The 17582-nt window shown below is 45.6% G+C and overlaps 1 protein-coding gene across 1 annotated transcript in view; it reads right to left on the bottom strand.

The window, feature by feature from the left end:
- Positions 1 to 51: 51 nt before the first annotated feature.
- LOC120053814 (obscurin-like) overlaps positions 52 to 17582 on the bottom strand; it is a 55074-nt gene continuing 37543 nt past the window's right edge. Inside the window, exons 36-72 of the mRNA XM_039001075.1 lie at positions 17433 to 17515; positions 17154 to 17327; positions 16854 to 17015; positions 16620 to 16740; positions 16339 to 16503; positions 15863 to 16021; positions 15261 to 15438; positions 14973 to 15086; positions 14703 to 14870; positions 14052 to 14154; positions 13520 to 13649; positions 13229 to 13334; positions 11396 to 11498; positions 11142 to 11281; positions 10916 to 11028; positions 10407 to 10421; positions 9440 to 9596; positions 8969 to 9056; positions 8629 to 8829; positions 8256 to 8316; positions 7897 to 7974; positions 7495 to 7667; positions 7376 to 7402; positions 7124 to 7276; positions 6977 to 7028; positions 6790 to 6858; positions 6250 to 6623; positions 4862 to 6207; positions 4608 to 4739; positions 4396 to 4518; positions 4032 to 4199; positions 3782 to 3887; positions 3319 to 3558; positions 2871 to 3088; positions 2621 to 2717; positions 397 to 546; positions 52 to 232 (exon numbers count right to left, since the gene is read on the bottom strand). Of these exons, the coding sequence (XP_038857003.1) occupies positions 52 to 232; positions 397 to 546; positions 2621 to 2717; positions 2871 to 3088; positions 3319 to 3558; positions 3782 to 3887; positions 4032 to 4199; positions 4396 to 4518; positions 4608 to 4739; positions 4862 to 6207; positions 6250 to 6623; positions 6790 to 6858; positions 6977 to 7028; positions 7124 to 7276; positions 7376 to 7402; positions 7495 to 7667; positions 7897 to 7974; positions 8256 to 8316; positions 8629 to 8829; positions 8969 to 9056; positions 9440 to 9596; positions 10407 to 10421; positions 10916 to 11028; positions 11142 to 11281; positions 11396 to 11498; positions 13229 to 13334; positions 13520 to 13649; positions 14052 to 14154; positions 14703 to 14870; positions 14973 to 15086; positions 15261 to 15438; positions 15863 to 16021; positions 16339 to 16503; positions 16620 to 16740; positions 16854 to 17015; positions 17154 to 17327; positions 17433 to 17515 (6228 nt within the window). The remainder of the gene's footprint in view (positions 233 to 396; positions 547 to 2620; positions 2718 to 2870; positions 3089 to 3318; positions 3559 to 3781; positions 3888 to 4031; positions 4200 to 4395; positions 4519 to 4607; positions 4740 to 4861; positions 6208 to 6249; positions 6624 to 6789; positions 6859 to 6976; positions 7029 to 7123; positions 7277 to 7375; positions 7403 to 7494; positions 7668 to 7896; positions 7975 to 8255; positions 8317 to 8628; positions 8830 to 8968; positions 9057 to 9439; positions 9597 to 10406; positions 10422 to 10915; positions 11029 to 11141; positions 11282 to 11395; positions 11499 to 13228; positions 13335 to 13519; positions 13650 to 14051; positions 14155 to 14702; positions 14871 to 14972; positions 15087 to 15260; positions 15439 to 15862; positions 16022 to 16338; positions 16504 to 16619; positions 16741 to 16853; positions 17016 to 17153; positions 17328 to 17432; positions 17516 to 17582) is intronic.

Here is a 17582-nt window from a genome sequence, read left to right as displayed (position 1 = left end):
GACATCCAAGTCCAGTTCATGTATTTCATAACAGTCTACTGGAAGAGCAGATCAATGGAAGAACGGGCCTTGCAGCTTGGTGCGGACCTGGTCTCGTTTCACCTGTCTCTCCTTGAGGAAGGCCTGCAGCTTGTCGGTGGAGAAACACAAGATGGAGTCTCTGTGTTTGGAGGGGGCCCGCTCACCCCGTACCCACGGGATCTGGAGGCACTCAGCCGCTGAGGGTCTGGCCCTGAGGAAACACATCGGAAAAATTCCGAAATGGTTGGTTCTGGTTGTTGTAACGTTAACACTACCGATCAATTACCCCTCAATGAAACAACTTTCGGTGTACCTTGGCTATCTCAAATAATAAGTATAGAACCTGGTTGGCTAAGATGTGGCCAATGGACTCACCAGGCCTTGTTGCTCAGTGTGTTCTTCATGAAGGTGATTGCTGCCTCTGACAGGCCAGGGTAGCATCGGCCAAACTGGATCTTCCCCTTCCGGATGTTTCTGTCCCTCTCCCAGTTGAGGTCTGAATGGAACGGGCTATCTGCACTCAACCTAGATGGTTAGAGGGAGGATACATAGACACATCAGAGGACAAAAGGAGGAATAAATGGCAGTATTACTCTACACTGAGTATACAAAACATTAGGAACACCTTCCTAAATTTGACACAAACCAGTGCTCCTGGCATCTACTATCATACCCTCTTCACCATCTCAATGGCACACATACAGTACTTTGCAAAAGTATTCATCCCCCTTGGCGTTTTCCTATTTTGTTGCATTACAACCTGTAATTTAAATTGATTTTTATTTGGATTTCATGCAATGGACATACACAAAATAGTCCAAATTGGTGAAGTGAAATGTTTAAAAAATAAAGGGTGCGTGCATATGTTTTCACCCCCTTTACTATGAAGCCCCTAAATAAGATCTGGTGAAACCAATTACCTTCAGAAGTCACATAATTAGTTAAAGTCCACCTGTGTGCAATCTAAGTGTTACATATATATACACCTGTTCTGAAAAGGCTCCAGAGTCAGCAACACCAGTAAGCAAGAGGCACCACCAAGCAAGCGGCACCATGAAGACCAAGGAGCTCTCCAAACTGGTCAGGGACAAAGTTGTGGAGAAGTACAGATCAGGGTTGGGTTATAAAAAAATATCCTAAACTTCGGAACATCCCCTGGAGCACCATTAAATCCATTATAAAAAAAAATGAAAAGAATATGGCACCACAACAAACCTGCCAAGAGAGGGCCGCCCACCAAAACTCACGGACCGGGCAAGGAGGGTATTAATCAGAGGCAACAAAGAGACCAAAGATAACCCTGAAGGAGCTGCAAAGCTCCACAGCGGAGATTGGAGTAACTGTCCATAGAACCACTTTAAGCTGTACACTCCACAGAGCTGGGCTTTACGGAAGACTGGCCAGAAAAAAAGCCATTGCTTAATTAAAGAAAATAATAAGCTAACACGTTTGGTGTTCGCCAAAAGGCATGCGGGAGACTCCCCAAACATATGTAAGAAGGTACTCTGGTCAGATGAGACAAAAATTGAGCTTTTTGCCAAAGAAAAACACTATGTCTGGCGCAAACCCAACACCTCTCATCACCCAGAGAACACCATCCCCACAGTGAAGCATGGTGGTGGCAGCATCATGCTGTGGGGATGGTTGTCAACGTCAGGGACTGGGAAACTGGTCAGAATTGAAGGAATGATGGATGGTGCTAAATAAAGGGAATTTCTTGAGGGAAACCTGTTTCAGACTTCCAGAGATTTGAGACTGGGATTAAGGTTCACCTTCCAGCAGGACAATGACCCTAAGCATACTGCTAAAGCAACACTCAAGTGGTTTAAGGGGAAACATTTAAATGTATTGGAATGGCCTAGTCAAAGCCCAGACCTCAATCCAATTGAGAATCTGTGGTATGACTTAAAGATTGCTGTACACCAGCAGAACCCATCCAACTTGAAGGAGCTGGAGCAGTTTTGCCTTGAAGAATCGGCAAAAATCCCAGTGGCTAGATGTGCCAAGCTTATAGAGACATATCCCAAGAGACTTGCAGCTATAATTGCTGCAAAAGGTGGCTCTACAAAGTATTGACTTTGGGGGGGTGAATAGTTATGCACGCTCAAGTTTTGTATTTTTGTGATATTTCTTGTATGTTTCACAATAAAAAATATGTTGCATCTTCAAAGCGGTAGGTATGTTGTGTCAATCAAATGATACAAACCCCCCAAAAATCTATTTTAATTCCAGGTTGTAAGGCAACAAAATAGGAAAAATGCCAAGGGGGGTGAATACTTTCGCAAGCCACTGTACACAATACATGTCTAAATTATCTAAATGTTTTAAAATCCTTATTTAATTAACCTGTCTCTTCCCATGTATCTACGCTGATTGAAGTGGATTTAACAAGTTACATCAATAACAGATCATAGCTTTCACCTGGATTCACTTTGTCGGTCTATGTCAAGTAAATCGCGGTTGTTTTTGATGTTTTGTATACTCAGTGTTTTGTATATAGGATCAAACTGACGCATCCTGGGCAATCAGGGCTCTAAACGTTCAGAGAAGTGTAATTATTGCTAAATAAATTAATCCTCATGTGTCTTTCTATACTTACATTATAAAAGCTAACACCCCAATAGCCCAGATGTCGGTCTCAGGTCCGACTCCTTGTCCGTCAAGGATTTCCGGAGCTTTAGGAAGGACAATGTAAACTGACAAAACATGACAGAGAGAACATTCTTCATAAGAGTTTTACTTTACAACGTTTCCATCAGTACGTGCCAGTGACTATATATTTTTTTCAACACGTCATCCTTCCCAGTCATCCTTCTGGGTAATCGTCCCAAGTCATCCTCTTGCTGTACCTTTCTCTTGTCCCTGAATATGCTCTATGTTGAGTGTCTGTCCGGGTGTGAAGGACTGAGCGGAGCCCAGGTCAACGATTTTCAGCGTGTTGCAGTCTGTCACTAGCATGTTGTCTGACTTGAGGTCCAAGTGGACAACGCGGCGGCCGTGCAGGTAGTCCACAGCACTCAGGATCTGAGCCAGCAACTCTGCTACATGGAGCTCAGAATACAGGTCTCTGTGTGGGGGAGGGAGTGAGGGAGAAAGGGAGGTGAAGCATAGTCCCTTAATGTTTATATTAAACCCATCTTCTACATACTCTTCTACATACTCTGATACTCTGTAAGATACATGTCCCCTTAGCCAGCTAACACTACAAACCAACACACACACCACCCCCAAACACTACTAAGTAATGTCGTAATGTAAAGCAGGCAGCGATCATATTCAATGGTGTGTCTCTCTGACCTCTCAGCCAGGTTGTAGAGCAGCTCTCTGCCGGCACACAGCTCTTGGATGAGCACCAGGTAGTAAGGGGTTATGTACGCTGTGTGCAGCTGCACCAGGTGGGGGTGGTTGAGCCTCTTCAGCAGCTGGTACTCTCTGAGCACCAGCTGTCTCTTCTCTGGCCTGCAGGGGGTGATCTTAGCAGCAAACAGTTGCTGGCTCTGGCTGTCCTGACACTGGGTCACCACGCTGAAACGGCCCCTGATACGGACAAAATGTAGCAAGTAATGGTAAGAGACATTGCACACACATCTGTCTAGGCTACTTGCAGGCATGAAGTAAAGATGTGTAATAACTTTTAGAACAATATGTGTATGCTGTTGTGCAAGGGTTTAAATTTTAATTTAGATATGCTAAATTAGTACACATTCACGTCGTCCATAAGAAACTGCAACTTTCCTAACCCGGTATAGATATTCAGTACCTGTTGATCTCCGAGAGGAAGCTGTAGGTCTTGTGGCTAGGTTGACCTCCTGACCTACTGCCCTTTGAACCTGGGGACTCTGTCTGGATGAGGGGAATGTGGGTCTCTGTAGATCAAAGGAGAAGTATTATGTCTGGCCACAGACTCATCAAGGGAGATGGAGCACTAAAACAGAACATCAAAGACTTTCATCAATAAACATATACATTTACATAAGGAAATCAAAATACTATATTTTGAATCTTCTTGCCTGCAGGATGGGTTGCCATAACAACAGGTGGAGAAGGGTCACTAAAAGGTCCTGTGCCTGTCTTGATGATGCAGCCAACCCTGAACACGTATCCTGCTCCTCTGGGTAAGTCCTTCACCACGTAGCAACTGTCTGTCACCTCCTCCGACAGGAGCTTCCACTCCACACCTGTAGCAGCACAGAGTACGGACATTTCAAATATTTAACGTGCAACATGTTGAGATCGTCATCATCAGTTGCCCACTCCAGTAGATAGTGTTAAACTTGTTAAGTTTAGCATAGCTTCACTTCACCTGGACATATCCATTTTTGTACAAAATTGAAATATTCTGTGTGATCTGTAAGCAGTGTTTTTTCTTTTTACCATCTGTGCTGTACTGAACACCGTAAACAACTGGGTCGCTGGACTGCACTGGTCTCCATACCAGCAGAAATCCACCTGCCTCCAACTGGTGCACATCAGGCCTGGTGGGGCGGATAGGCATTTCTGGAGAGAAAACAGAAAGACACATTTAGAATTGCAGAGAGACAATATCCTGCTGAATAGATTGTAAATTGAGTCTAGATATACTTGACCTTTGTTCTTTTTGAATGCAGGTATTTTAGGTATTTTGAAGGAGAAGAACTTGGATTTATTTTTTGGGCTCTCCAAGCCAGGGCTTGCCTCTTGCTCAGGCGGAACAGGAAATGAACCCTTTACAATCGGCCCTGCATCACACCAAGAAACATAAAGATTCAGATTCATCAGAACTAACTGAAAAAAGGTTTCCACTACATGAGAGAGATCTAATTTAAAAAAGTATACTAAACAAAATTGTACTGTAGCTCACCTCCCTTCGTTAAGTCCTCCTTGCTGGACGATTTAGTGAACAGCTTGGTGAGGCTAGAGGCTGATGCCCTCATCTTTTTCTTTAGTGACATGGTGGGGGTTTTGGGCTCCAATTCCTCTAGTGTGGGTCCCTGCTCCGCGCCCTCCAATTGGGAGTAGGAATGCCCTGCCCAGGACTGCCTGCGGAACAGATTCATTAACCCAACTTTGGGTGACATCCTAGGAGACTTCCCCATGGGAGGTTTGGCCTCGAGGGCCGGTGTGGACGCATGCCTCTGGAGTCGTGCCTTTGTGTCGCTGGCCCTTGGGGGCCTCTCTGGGGCCTTGATGGACAGACTGGGGCTGGGTTTCACCGGCAGGACCTTCCTCTCTACCAGACCCTTATTTCTGTCCGTTGGGTTCTGGTTGGGGTGTGTTGTCCTTCTCGGTGGGATCTGAAGTTGGCCTCTCCGGCGCTGGGGCTCCTGCTCAGCATCCTCAACCTCAGATGCCTGGAGCAGGGAGCAGGGGGACGGGGTGATCAGGGGCTCCTCTTGGTCATCATACTCATCCCCTGCTCTCCCTCTATGTTTGGCTAAAGGGCGGCCGTGGGACATATCCTCACAGGAGCCCAGCCTGCTGGAGGCCTCAGAGCCATGCTCGAGGATGAAGGACTCAGCCAGGGAGCCCTGCGAGCCAGCCAGGTTCTCCCCTTCCTCCTCCCCTGGTCTCCCCTGCTCTGGCCTAGGGCTCTTCTCTGGACCAGCATGGGGCAATTTTGCACCCAGTTTCTGAAGCCTGGCTGTAAGCACTGCGGGAGCCACTGCCACTGAACCTCTTCTACCTTTGATCTGGGGAGGGGCAACGACTAAGCTCTTATCCTCCTCTTCATCAGTGAAATCCTCCTTAAGACTCAAAGCATCTTCCTCTTCTCTGCATTTGGCGGATCCTGGTGAGCGTCGGGAGTAGTCGTCCAACGACCTGCTCCTCCTGTGCGGGGGTGCATTGTGCGAGAGGCCGACCCCGCTGTCGAAGGAGCAAGACTTGAGCATGGACGACTGCAAAGACCCTCGCCTTTGCCCGTGATTGGTATCTCCCTCGTCCTCCATGTACTCAATGAGCGGCTCGTTAAGGCGGCTAGAGAGGCTGCTGCGGTGCGGCTTGCGGCCCCTCTCCTGCTTTTTGGCCTGGAACTTGTCCCTGAGGGTCATGTGGCGGGCGGACATGGGCGAGAGCTGCGCGGAGCTGTCGTAGAAGGTGCTGTGGATCAGGCTGCTCCTGGCGATGCGCCCTCCTTCACTCCCGGACATGGAGCTGTCATCCCCCTCGGAGAAGTACAAGGATGGGCTGCTGTCTCGGCTGACCCTCCTCTCCCTCTGGGGGGTTGGCTGCCTGGAGGTGTCCGAGGACCCTACGGACTGCCTGCTTATGCTCCTTTCTAGCACGGTTCTCTGTCCTCCCATCTCCTCTTCCTCCATGATCCCCTCCTCCTCCTCTTCGTCCAATTTAAGCTTGGCAAAGGGCTCAGGGATCCTGGCTCTCTCCATGAGGAGGTCGAAGTCTTCCTCCTCCTCATCTTCATCCTCCTCTGTGGTGGTGCAGTGGTGGAAGAAGTCCCAGGCGTCGGCCTCGTCATACTCCGAGGAAGAGCCACTGCTCATTGAGGTGCTGCTGGGCTCGTGGGGGTCCCGCGGGGCTGTGACAGAGGTCTCCCGAGGAGGGGCATCGAGCAGCTCTGGGATGGGCCTCAGGGTGAGGACCGAGCCCAGGCAGGTCAGAGAACGCTGGGTTGCGAGGGGAGAGAAAGCAGGTGAAAGAGAAGACAGCACAGTCATACAAAGCTGTCAAGAGACAGTTAAGAAAACACTGGATATACTGCATAAAGAGAGAGATGAGACAAGAAAGACTGCACTGGACAGAGGTGAAAGTCTGCAGGTCTCATTACTGTACCTGCCATTTCCTCCTTGAGATAAAGACTTTCAGAGCCCTTGTGTTGATGTCATCAGTTTCATCCTCGCTCTGACAGTGTAATCAACATGACAGAATGTGTTAGGCAAGAGTCATTGTTTTTCCTCCATTTATTTCATTCGTCTCCGTCAACCCTGGCTGAGACATACCAGTAAACAAATTGTATAACTCTTACCTGGAACCATTCATGCCCCAGACACTCAAATGCAGTTGGTCGCTTTCTGAAGAGAGAACAAATAATTTAGAGTTATATCCACATGATATATTTTTACGGCGGGGAGGGATCTTTATTAATTTCCATGGTTGTGTATCTTACTCTGGGTCTGGCTGCAGGACCGTGCGGAGGAAGTCCTGGGCCTCTGTGCTCCTGTAGGTGAGGTCAGGTGCGTCCCAGTTCAGTGTCCCCTCCCCCACCCTCAGCAGAGTGGCCCGGTCCGTCTCCCCCACGAACGGACAGCGGCACATCAGACTGCCAGGACACAGCATGATTTCACCGGTCAACGCTCACTCGCATTACATGTATGATGACAATCTAATATATAATATCAAACCTCAAATCAGTACTTACCATAAATACGCCACAACACCAATGGACCTAACAAAGATAAGACATTTCTGTAGTGATAAATCATCACATTGTAACATTGTAGCATAGATGTACTGAAACAGAGAGTACATTTAGCTTACCAGATGTCACTTGCTATAGTGACAGGGTCTTGATGTATGATCTCAGGGGCTACAAACTCTGGAGTGCCAAACTGGCTGTACTGGTGTCTGGAAGTGTCCATCTCTTGACAGAAGCCAAAGTCACAGATCTTGATCTCCTCTCTGGGTGGAAACACCATCAGGATATTGTCCGGCTGTGTGAATTACAGACAGTGGGTGAGGGAACATAGTAGTAGAATTAATAAAGCCTGTTCTATTCATTCTATTTCTATGTGAGGGAATTGATCATGTCATGACTAAGCTGTCCATTCAAGTGAATGACCATTCTGAATTGTTTTAATGCACACAAAACAAAATGTATGTATTAAGAATCAAATGAAATATACCAACTGCTTTATGAATATGGATGTAGGAAGAGCTTACTTTGATGTCCAGATGAAGAATTTTCATGCTGTGGATGTGACCAACTCCCTCCAGGATTTGCTGAACGTACATCTGCACCTGGTACCATGAAAGCATGGTTACGGACGGTTTATAGACATCATACGGGCAGGTTGTAAGCGTTCGGACAAAACAGGTCCAACAATGTTGTGTTTTACATAATTTAGCAGACGCTCTTATCCAGAGCAATTAGGGTTAAGTGCCTTGCTCAAGGGCACATCGGCAGAGTTTTCCCCAAGTCAGCTCAGGGATTCAAACCCGTGACTTTTCGGTTACCAGCCAGCGCTCTTAACCGCTAGGCTACCTGCCGCCCTTCACAGAATAGAGATGTAATGTTTTACCTCTCTCTCACTGACCGATCCCTTCAACAGTAGATGATCAAGAAGACCATAAGAAGAGCAGCTATAGATGTCATTAAGAAGAATATACAGTGTTATACATTGATTAAATTGAGCACATATTCGTTTATTTTTTTTGTCATGTTCCATTTCCTACTCCAGGTTTTACGTTTTATTTATTCGCCCCCAAAGAAAAGACGTGAAAGACAAAATAGTACAGATATTTTTTTTAACTCACCAAAACGGTGTGCAGGTGAGGTTGTTCAAGCTCAGAAGCTACAGTACAGTATGTTTTATTATGACTACATTTCCACTCTTAGGCCTTCATCAGAGGACTGTATGTGGAAGAGGCTAAAAGCGCCATGGTGAAGGATACGCTTCAGTGACCAGGACCAAGGTCCTGCGTGTAGAGAAGAAGTCCAGCAGACAGGACACCCTGGGGTGGGCCAACCGGGAGAGCAGGTCTCTCTCCTGGAAGGCCCTGGTCCTCGTACTGCATCTCAGGGGCAGGAACTTGGCGGCAAAGCCCTCGCCAGTCCTCCTGTGGGTAACCCGCTTCACCACCCCATATGTGCCTCTACAGACACAGGGAGAAGAAAAAGGACGGAAGCCATTTTTAGATAATTGGGACACAGCTAAAGGGAGCGTAAGTCTCCACAGTTGCAGATTGACTGCAGACTTGGGAAATAGGATATCCCCAAAAAGTCGGTATTTACCTCCCTATCTCCTCATGGACGTCATACACAGAGAGCAGCTTCCTCCTCTTCCCAAGCTCCACCTCCCTCTCCTGCAACTCCAGTGGACCTACAGAAAAGAGGACCATGGCCATGCAGTCACAGGTCGTCCAGACCGAGAATATCACGTATGTGGTGTTATGTTGGTTTCAGATAAGGATGCACACCTTCCAAGCATATTGTGGTAAAACTGCCGAAGGTTTGTCATCAGCTAGCTTGAATGAATGTAACAATAAGGACAGTGAACAGAAAGACATACCCCACTGGGAACAGACATAAATTCAACATCTATTCCACGTTGGTTCAAAGTAATTTCATTGAAATGACGTGGAAACAACATTGATTCAACCAGTGTGTACTCAGTGGGATGGCTCTATCAAAAAGTTGTGCACTACTGTAGAAGGGAAAAGGAAATCATTTGAGAAACTGCGTAGGTGTGTCCTGAGGCCTCACCCTCCTCCACTGTGAGCTGAGCCTGACAGGATGTGTGTCCGGAGTCGTTATAGGCCCAGCAGGTGTAGATGCCACCATCCTCGCTCTCCGGGTACAGCACAGTCAGAGAGCAGCGGGCACCATTCTGGACCACCTCCACATTCTCATTGGCCAACAGCTCCTCTCCATCCTCCAATCATATAAGAGTGACACAGTAATAAGGTACAGCTTCTAAGACAACACAGGGCGTCTCAGACTCCCGGCAGTAGAGGAGGATACCAAATATTACAAAGGCAACAGAATCCATATATACTCAACAAAAATATAAACGCAACATGTGAAGCAGGACTGTCCAACTCTGTTCCTGGAGAGCTACCATCCTGTAGGTTTTCACTCCAACCCTCATCTAGCGCACATGATTCTAATAATTAGCTGCTTGAAAAGCTGAATCAGGTTGGTTACAACTGGGGTTGGAGTGAAAATCTACAGGAGGGTAGCTCTCCATCAACAGGGTTGGACAGCCCTGATGTAAAGTGTTGGTCCCATGTTTCATGAGCTGAAATAAAAGATACCCAGACATTATCCATTCGCACAAAAAGCAATTTTGTGCACACATTTGTTTACAACCCTGTTATTGAACATTTCTCCTTTGCCAAGATAATCCATCCACCTGACAGGTGTGGCATATCAAGAAGGTGATTAAACAGCATGATCATTACACAGATGCACCTTGTGCTGGGGACAACAAAAGGCCACTCTAAAATGTAAAGTTCTGTCACACAACACAATGCCACAGAAAATTGGGAACGTGCAATTGGCATGCTGACTGCACAAATGTTCACTGTTGCCAGGGAATTGAGCTGTTGCCAGGGAATTGAATGTTCATTTCTCTACCATAAGCAGCCTCCAGCATTGTTTTAGAGAAATTGGCAGTATGTCCAACCAGCCTCACAACCGCAGACCATGTGTAACGACACCAGCCCAGGACCTCCACATCCGGCTTCTTCAACTGCGGGATTGTCTGAGACCAGCCACCTGGACAGCTCATGAAACTGAGGAGTATTTATGTCTGTAATAAAGACCTTTTGTCTGGAAAAACTCATTCTGATTGGCTGGGCCTGGCTCCCCAGTGGGTGGGCCTGGCTCCAAAATGGGTGGGGCTATGCACTCCCAAGCCCAACCATGGCTGCGCCCCTGCCAAGTCATGTGAAACCCATAGATTAGTGCCTAATGAATTTATTTCAATTGACTGATTACCTTATATGAACTGTAAGTCAGTAAAATCGTTGAAATTTTTCCATGTTGGGTTTATATTTTTGTTCAGTATAGATTACTGCTCATTTGATAAATGGGTGTGGTTAGTCCGGTGTCAGATATGTTGAAATGATATGGCGCATGTCATATCATAATAAAGGTTAGTATGAAGTTATTTATAACAGTGAATCAGCTGATGGTGGTCTTAGATTGAGAAGGCACATCGGTTTGAAGCTTCCCTACCTTGTACCACTGAATCTCGGGGGTTGGCCTTCCTGTGATGATGATGGTGAAGGTAGCTGATTGGCCAGACTCCACACACAGGTCCTCTGCCGGCACCTGAATGGAGGGAGGAGCTGAGGAAACAGGAAGTTAAGTAATTCCGTGAGATTATTCAAGTTTTAGGAACAGTGGCCACTTCAAAACCAAAAACAATGAACTACAGTGTGAGCGTGCACAGTACAAGTACCTGCTGGCATTTCCTGTATGGTCTCAGGGACATAAAGTTCCTCCTCAACCTCGGGTCTCTCCTCAAGATCATTGGGGAACTGTGGCACCTCCACGTGGCCTCTGGCGGTGGGGTCCCTTTCCTCTGGGCCACTCTCAGCTCTGTAGAGAAAATATTGTGATAAATATAGAGACGGTGCATATATTGGGATAGAGAGAGAGACGGTGCAGTAGTATGATAATGTACAGTATCACAGTTCTGGCAGGTAGACTCACGGCTTAGCATATCCAGGCTGGAAGAGCATTTTGACGATAGATGTGGGGCTGAAGTCTGTCTGCAGCCATTGCTTCACCATGGCAGTGGACCAGCCATCTGAGTCTGGAGGAAGCAGAATGACATCACTCACAGACTGACAGATGCCCTTAGGTTCTCTTAGAGTCTTAGAATCCAAAATCATTACTTGTTAAAATCATTAAAATCATGATAAAAGCAAATATTAGGAACATACAGTACCCTTACCTCCAGACTCATATAAGCACAATAACCAGTGCACGTCTTACCTCCAGACTTGACGGACACCCAATAGTTTGTAAATCGGCCCATGAACAGGAGGACATGGACACATGGGGGGGAGGGGCATAAGGAGCACCTAATGCCCAGCACATGACCATCTTGTATGGGTAGGAGTGGAGAGTTAGCTGGGCATGCGTTGGAGAGGAGAGAGGAGGACCCATCCACATGCACTGGGTCCATGATACTGGGAACATGATAAGACTTACATGATGAAGGCTCTGTGAGGTACTTCCTGCTCAGGGGAATACAGAGGAAGTGGGATGGAGAGCAGGGTTACAGAGAATGGATGGAGTCACATGATCAATTGGTGTCCAAAAGCCTAAAGGAAAACTACTTAGAGGTGAAATCATAGCTCATGAAGGAATGCAATTTATACATACTGCAATGCCAGTGATCTATCATATTTATTTAAATAAATGGACTAATTGAATGTACTTGGTGACTTAAATGTGTTAAAGATGTTTGGAATGGATTAAATGTAAGTAGGTCCTGATATGGTTTCCCGGGCTCAGATTAAGCCTAGTCATGGACTAAAAAGCAAGATCAATGGAGAATCTTCATTGAAAGTGCATTTTAGTCTTGGACTAGGCTTAATATGTGTCTGGTAAACACTCCTAGATGTAAATGAGCTATGGCCCCTTCTTTCTCCTGTTTGGAAAAGCTTTTTGGAAATCCATCAAGATCAGTCAAATGGGAGCAAATGACCCGGTCCGTTCCAATACTATTCATTTCTGAAAGATGGAAACATGATGAAAACACAAACCAAAACATCCAATACTAAAGTGTATCAATGTCTTTCATGAATATGTACAACTGGTAATGATATGATATCTATGTTGATTGCTAATGTAGGTGACTGGAAGTGTTTATGGTTTCAAGGGTGTTTGGAATGAAATGGGAGAGAAAGTGTAACCTAGGTAATGAGACAATCCAAATTGAAAATGAGGAATGGCAATGATGGCTGACAGTGTGAAAACAGAGATAAAGTGAAGTGGTTTGAGGTAAAGTGAAGTAAGGTGAAACTAAGGAATAACCATGGCATGTGCTTTCCTAATCCCTCGTCAGTTAACACTACATTTATACTGTCCACAGAATAAAACTGGGATAACACAATACTTATCCTTGTCTCTCATGAGAAATCAGTAAGAGTTGGACCTATGGGGTCTTTATCCTATATTATAAACTAGGGTGGTTCTAGCCCTGAATGCTGATTGGCTGACAACCATGGTATATCAGACCGTATACCACGGGTATGACAAAACATTTATTTTTACTGCTCTAATTATATTGGTAACCAGTTTATAATAGCAATAAAGCACCTCGGGGGTTTGTGTTATATGGCCAATATACCATGGCTATATACAGTCCTTAGCAGTGGTATATTGGCCATATATCACACCTCCTTGGGCCTTATTGCTTAAATATAGTACTGTCATCCTATTAACCATGTCTTACAGTGTAGACAGCCTTCTTCTCAAAACCTGCTTCCTTACTCCCAGGTGGAAATTTACCTTGATTGGGTGGAACTCTCCTACCTTTGGTCAAGAGGACCTGTGGTTGGGCAGGCTCACTGTCAATCACTTGTGTGAAGGCGGCGCACAGCTCTGCTTTACTCTTGGCACTGCCCAACTGGTTCCACAGCTGAAACATAACAAGATTTCACATTTTAAATTCACTTCTTTATAAGAGTGTTCAAAAGCTCCTAGGGTGCATTGCTATGAAGAAAAGCAACAGTATATTGTACCTTAATGTTATACCTACATATTAGGAAGAAGCATTACATATGAAGTACATAAAGGGGTTTCATACATGTCCAATACGCATACCTCACACTCATACCGTCCCAGGTCTATCTCTCCAGGGTTCATTATGGTGAGAGTGAGGATCCCACTGCGGGCGTCACTCTCTATGTGGTACTTCCTCTGGTCTGTCAGCTCTCTGGCATCCTTAAACCACCTGCCCCCAGAGCATGCAAGGGCACACAACCAAATAACAACATGTGGGTGGATCTCAATGGGAATCTTAACAAGTATGGTTCAAACTTTGAATCCTGGGAGCCCATGTTCTCATGACATAGTATGGGAATACTGAGTACAGATGTAAGATCTTAATTTGAGCCAGTTTGCTACAACAGGAAAATAATCCTGCAGCAACAGGAAATGGGAATTATTACATGGATTATAATTAATGGACATTTTTACAAGGGGAAATCAAGTCGGACATTTCAAAGTGGAAACTACAAACTTCAGAAGCCTTTTTAAACATCAAATACATTTAAAGTTGTGAAATTGTCCTGCAACACGGTGATCAAATTAAAATCCTGCATCTGTAAACCCAGTGCAGTTTACTGTACAATACCTGACTTGGGGTAGAGGTGTGCTGTGCGTGGAGCAGGTTAACTGGACTTCCTCTCCCTCCAGCAGACATGCACTCTGCAGCCTAGTAATGAACCTGGGGGGTGCTGTGGGACAAGAAGTAATGAGTTAATTCAATCTACGCATTACGTATTATCTTTGCACAATAGGACATGGAGTATACCGTAACATGTTGGATAGCAAAATCATATGTGTACGATTTGTGTATTTCAGTGTATTTAAGCTCTAATCTTCATCAGCATGTAATTTGTGAGTGAGGTAGGCTGAATCATAGAATTAGGAATTAGAATACACTAATAGATTTAATAATAAATAATACATAGTCATTTAGTAGGATCTCTATGGACTGAGTGCTCTGTCAGTCCTGACTGTGGGTGCTGAGTTCAGCACCAAAGCGACTGCAAGTGACCGTTGACTCTTTACACGCACCTGTTAATCATTATGATTCACACCTGGACTCCATTACCTTTATCATTTCCTCCCCTTTATATGTCACTCTCCCATGTTCACTCAGTTGTTGGTATTGTTCCTGTGTATCAGCATACTGCCTTATGTTAGTGTGGTGTTCTTGGCTTTGTTGTTTTATTAAAACGTTGCACCTGTTTCCGACTTACCGCCCCATCATTACACTCACCGTCCACCACCATCTTGGCCAGTGTGCTAGCATGACCCACGGGGCTGGAGGCATAGCACACGTACTGTCCAGAGTCCTTGGGAGTGACTGCGTCCAGGATGAGACAGCAGGTTCCTGTCCGGTCTGCAGTGATGATGTGGTGAGGGCCGTCCTCTAGGACCAGGCCGTCTGGGGAAGTCATATCAGAGACCGTACTGCTGTTTAAAAACGTCTTATGTCAAAAAATAAAAATGTTTTTTGAAAGGCTTACTATGCTGCTGACTCTTTTACCTTTGAACCAGCTGACCACTGGTTTGGGTGTTCCTGTGACTTTGCATGCCAATTTGATTGTCTGCCCGATCTTTGTTGTGCAGTCAGCCAGGAGAACTTTGAACTCTGGTGGACCTAAAGAAACAGCCACAAGACTACTGTAATAATGGGAAGAGACCAGGCAACAGAGCTAGAGCTAACATTGGATAAAGTTAATGCTGGACAGAGCTAACAGGGGACCGAACCGGTGATAGTCCTAGGCAGACTCAACAATGGACATTACCAAAAGACCTAGTCAGAGGAACTCACTAGAAGCAGTCAGGCTGGAGCGTTGCTGCAGCTCTCTCAGGTCTTTGAGCCAGGACAGCTTGAGCAAAGTGGAATGACCCTGCAGTGTGTACCTCCTCACTGAGCCGCGGTGCTTGTGCCACAGCTCCCAGGACTTCTCATCTCCCCCCACCATCTCCTTCACCTCCACATCATTCAGCTGTGGAGGGGGAGACGCTCATATTACAAGGAAGGTACTCTATGTGCAATGTAGATGGTTCGGGAAACCACTCTGAAGCTAAAATGAATAATAATCATAATTTCTATAACTAAATAAAAATACTTTTATAAAACAATGTAATCAGGTCTGAAAACGAACTGAAATTGAACTGAATTTCAAATTAAAATCAAAACTAAAATAAAACTATAACCTTGCCACACTCATAAGATGAGTAGGCTTGCCTGAAGCATGAACACTTATCTCCCAAGCTAATGCGTTGGTTTAAGCTCAGAGGGAAAACAACGTCTTGTTGCTCTCAGGACACCTAGGTTCGAACCCCAGTCGGTAACACAATATGTTTGCTGCGAGGATTTGGACTATACATTTACATTGACTAAGGCAAAGGATGAGGGCCAGGTTTTACCTTCATCTTGTTCTTGAAGGCGTAGGTGTCAGAGTTCATGCCGGGGTCTCTCTTGAACTTACAGAGGAGGACACAGTCCTTAAAGAGAAACACCTGCCTCTGGTGTCCCCGGGAGGACGTCTTGATCTCAGGAGACTCCTCCCACACAGTGAAGGGACCCTGTGAGGAGGAAAGACATGGTATCAAAGCTTCAGATGGAACTGCATTATCCATGAAGAAATTACTTCATTCACATCTCAAACACGTAATCAAGATGGTGCATTGCAAATTTTATCCAGTCAGTTAATTGACATTTCAGCTTTCAATGATGCCGTGTCCCCCTCAACATTTAAAGCAACAACCGTCATGGGTTGTTACGGCACACTTGACCTCAGCTAGTCTAGACACTTTGATGTATTCATCTATCCCTTCTCTCTGGAGCTAACAACATCACCAGGTAGAGCTCAACCACTCTTTGTGGGTCATGGGTGAGTTACCTGGCGGACGGGTTCTCCCAGTGCAGTGAGTGGGGCAGGGTAGTTCTCAATCAGAGACACCTGGTGCAGGTTGTCAGAACGCCAGGGCAGACAGGACACCATGGAGAATGCATCCTCCAGCAGACAGCAGCTTTTCCCACACTTAGCTTTGTTCTTGATCAGCTCCTGTCAACACACACGCACACGCGCGCACGCGCACACGCACACAGGGAGAAATCCATGGATTAATGCTTTGAAAAGGTCTCAAAATGGACACTTAGAATCGAATAATGAGCACTGACCTTGAGCAAGGCCTGGTAGGTCTGAATCCTCTCCGCTGGTCTCTGTAAGAAGGTGATGACATCCAGCACTGCAGTTTCGGGGTGCTCAGGCTCTGTTCTCGTGTTTTGCTGGAACACAAAGGTCAATATATGTGAATGTCAGCGTGGAAAACTGGGAGCATGTGAGAGCAAATTGTTTTTCTTCTGGGTGTGAGGGTCGATTTTTGTGCGTTATGGTAAATTATCTGATTGCATGCCTTGAAGTACTGCTGGATGGTCTTGTCAGTGACACAGGCCTCTGCCTGTGTTTGGCCCATCATGTACTGCAGATACTTCTGAAAGTCCTCTGCGTGTTTGACCAGGTGCATGGCCACGTCATCATCAGTAGAACACTCGCTCAGCCTGGGCAGAATAGACCTGAGTAGGGGATAGGAAAATAAGGACAGTGTTTACCTCGTTTTTCATTACATGAGTCAAAAAATGTATCTTAAACAGCATTTTATTTGATTAACCAGCTCTCACTCTCGACAAAGAGAACAGTTGTGACGTTATCACCTCTCGTGTAAAGCCATGATGTCCTTGATATTGCGGAAGATAGTTTCTTTCTGGTTGATGATGTTGATGGGGACATGAGGGCTAGTGTCTAAGTGGTGCAGGTAGTGGGATGTAAAGTCCTTCATCTCCTTCACAAACTCTTCCTCCCCATCAATCAGCCCCTGGATCAATTGGCTAAAGACGGAAGAAATATCACATGGAATGCTGACATTATTCTTTAAGAGACTATATTAATCAAATATGCTGAATTCTGTGATCAAACAATATTAATTCACTCACCTTAATGTTCTTCTGTACTCTTCCTCTGTAGAACCTGATCCATCCATCTCCTGTTGTGGTGTCCTCACTTGTGGGAATGTCTCCTTTACAAAATGCAAAACAGTTTGATTAAATGTACAGTCAGAAATTATCATTACATCTGACGAATCC

The sequence above is a fragment of the Salvelinus namaycush genome, chromosome 9 (genome assembly GCF_016432855.1).
Source record: "Salvelinus namaycush isolate Seneca chromosome 9, SaNama_1.0, whole genome shotgun sequence".
Lineage (NCBI taxonomy): Eukaryota > Metazoa > Chordata > Actinopteri > Salmoniformes > Salmonidae > Salvelinus > Salvelinus namaycush.
This window is presented reverse-complemented; position numbering and strand designations above follow the sequence as displayed.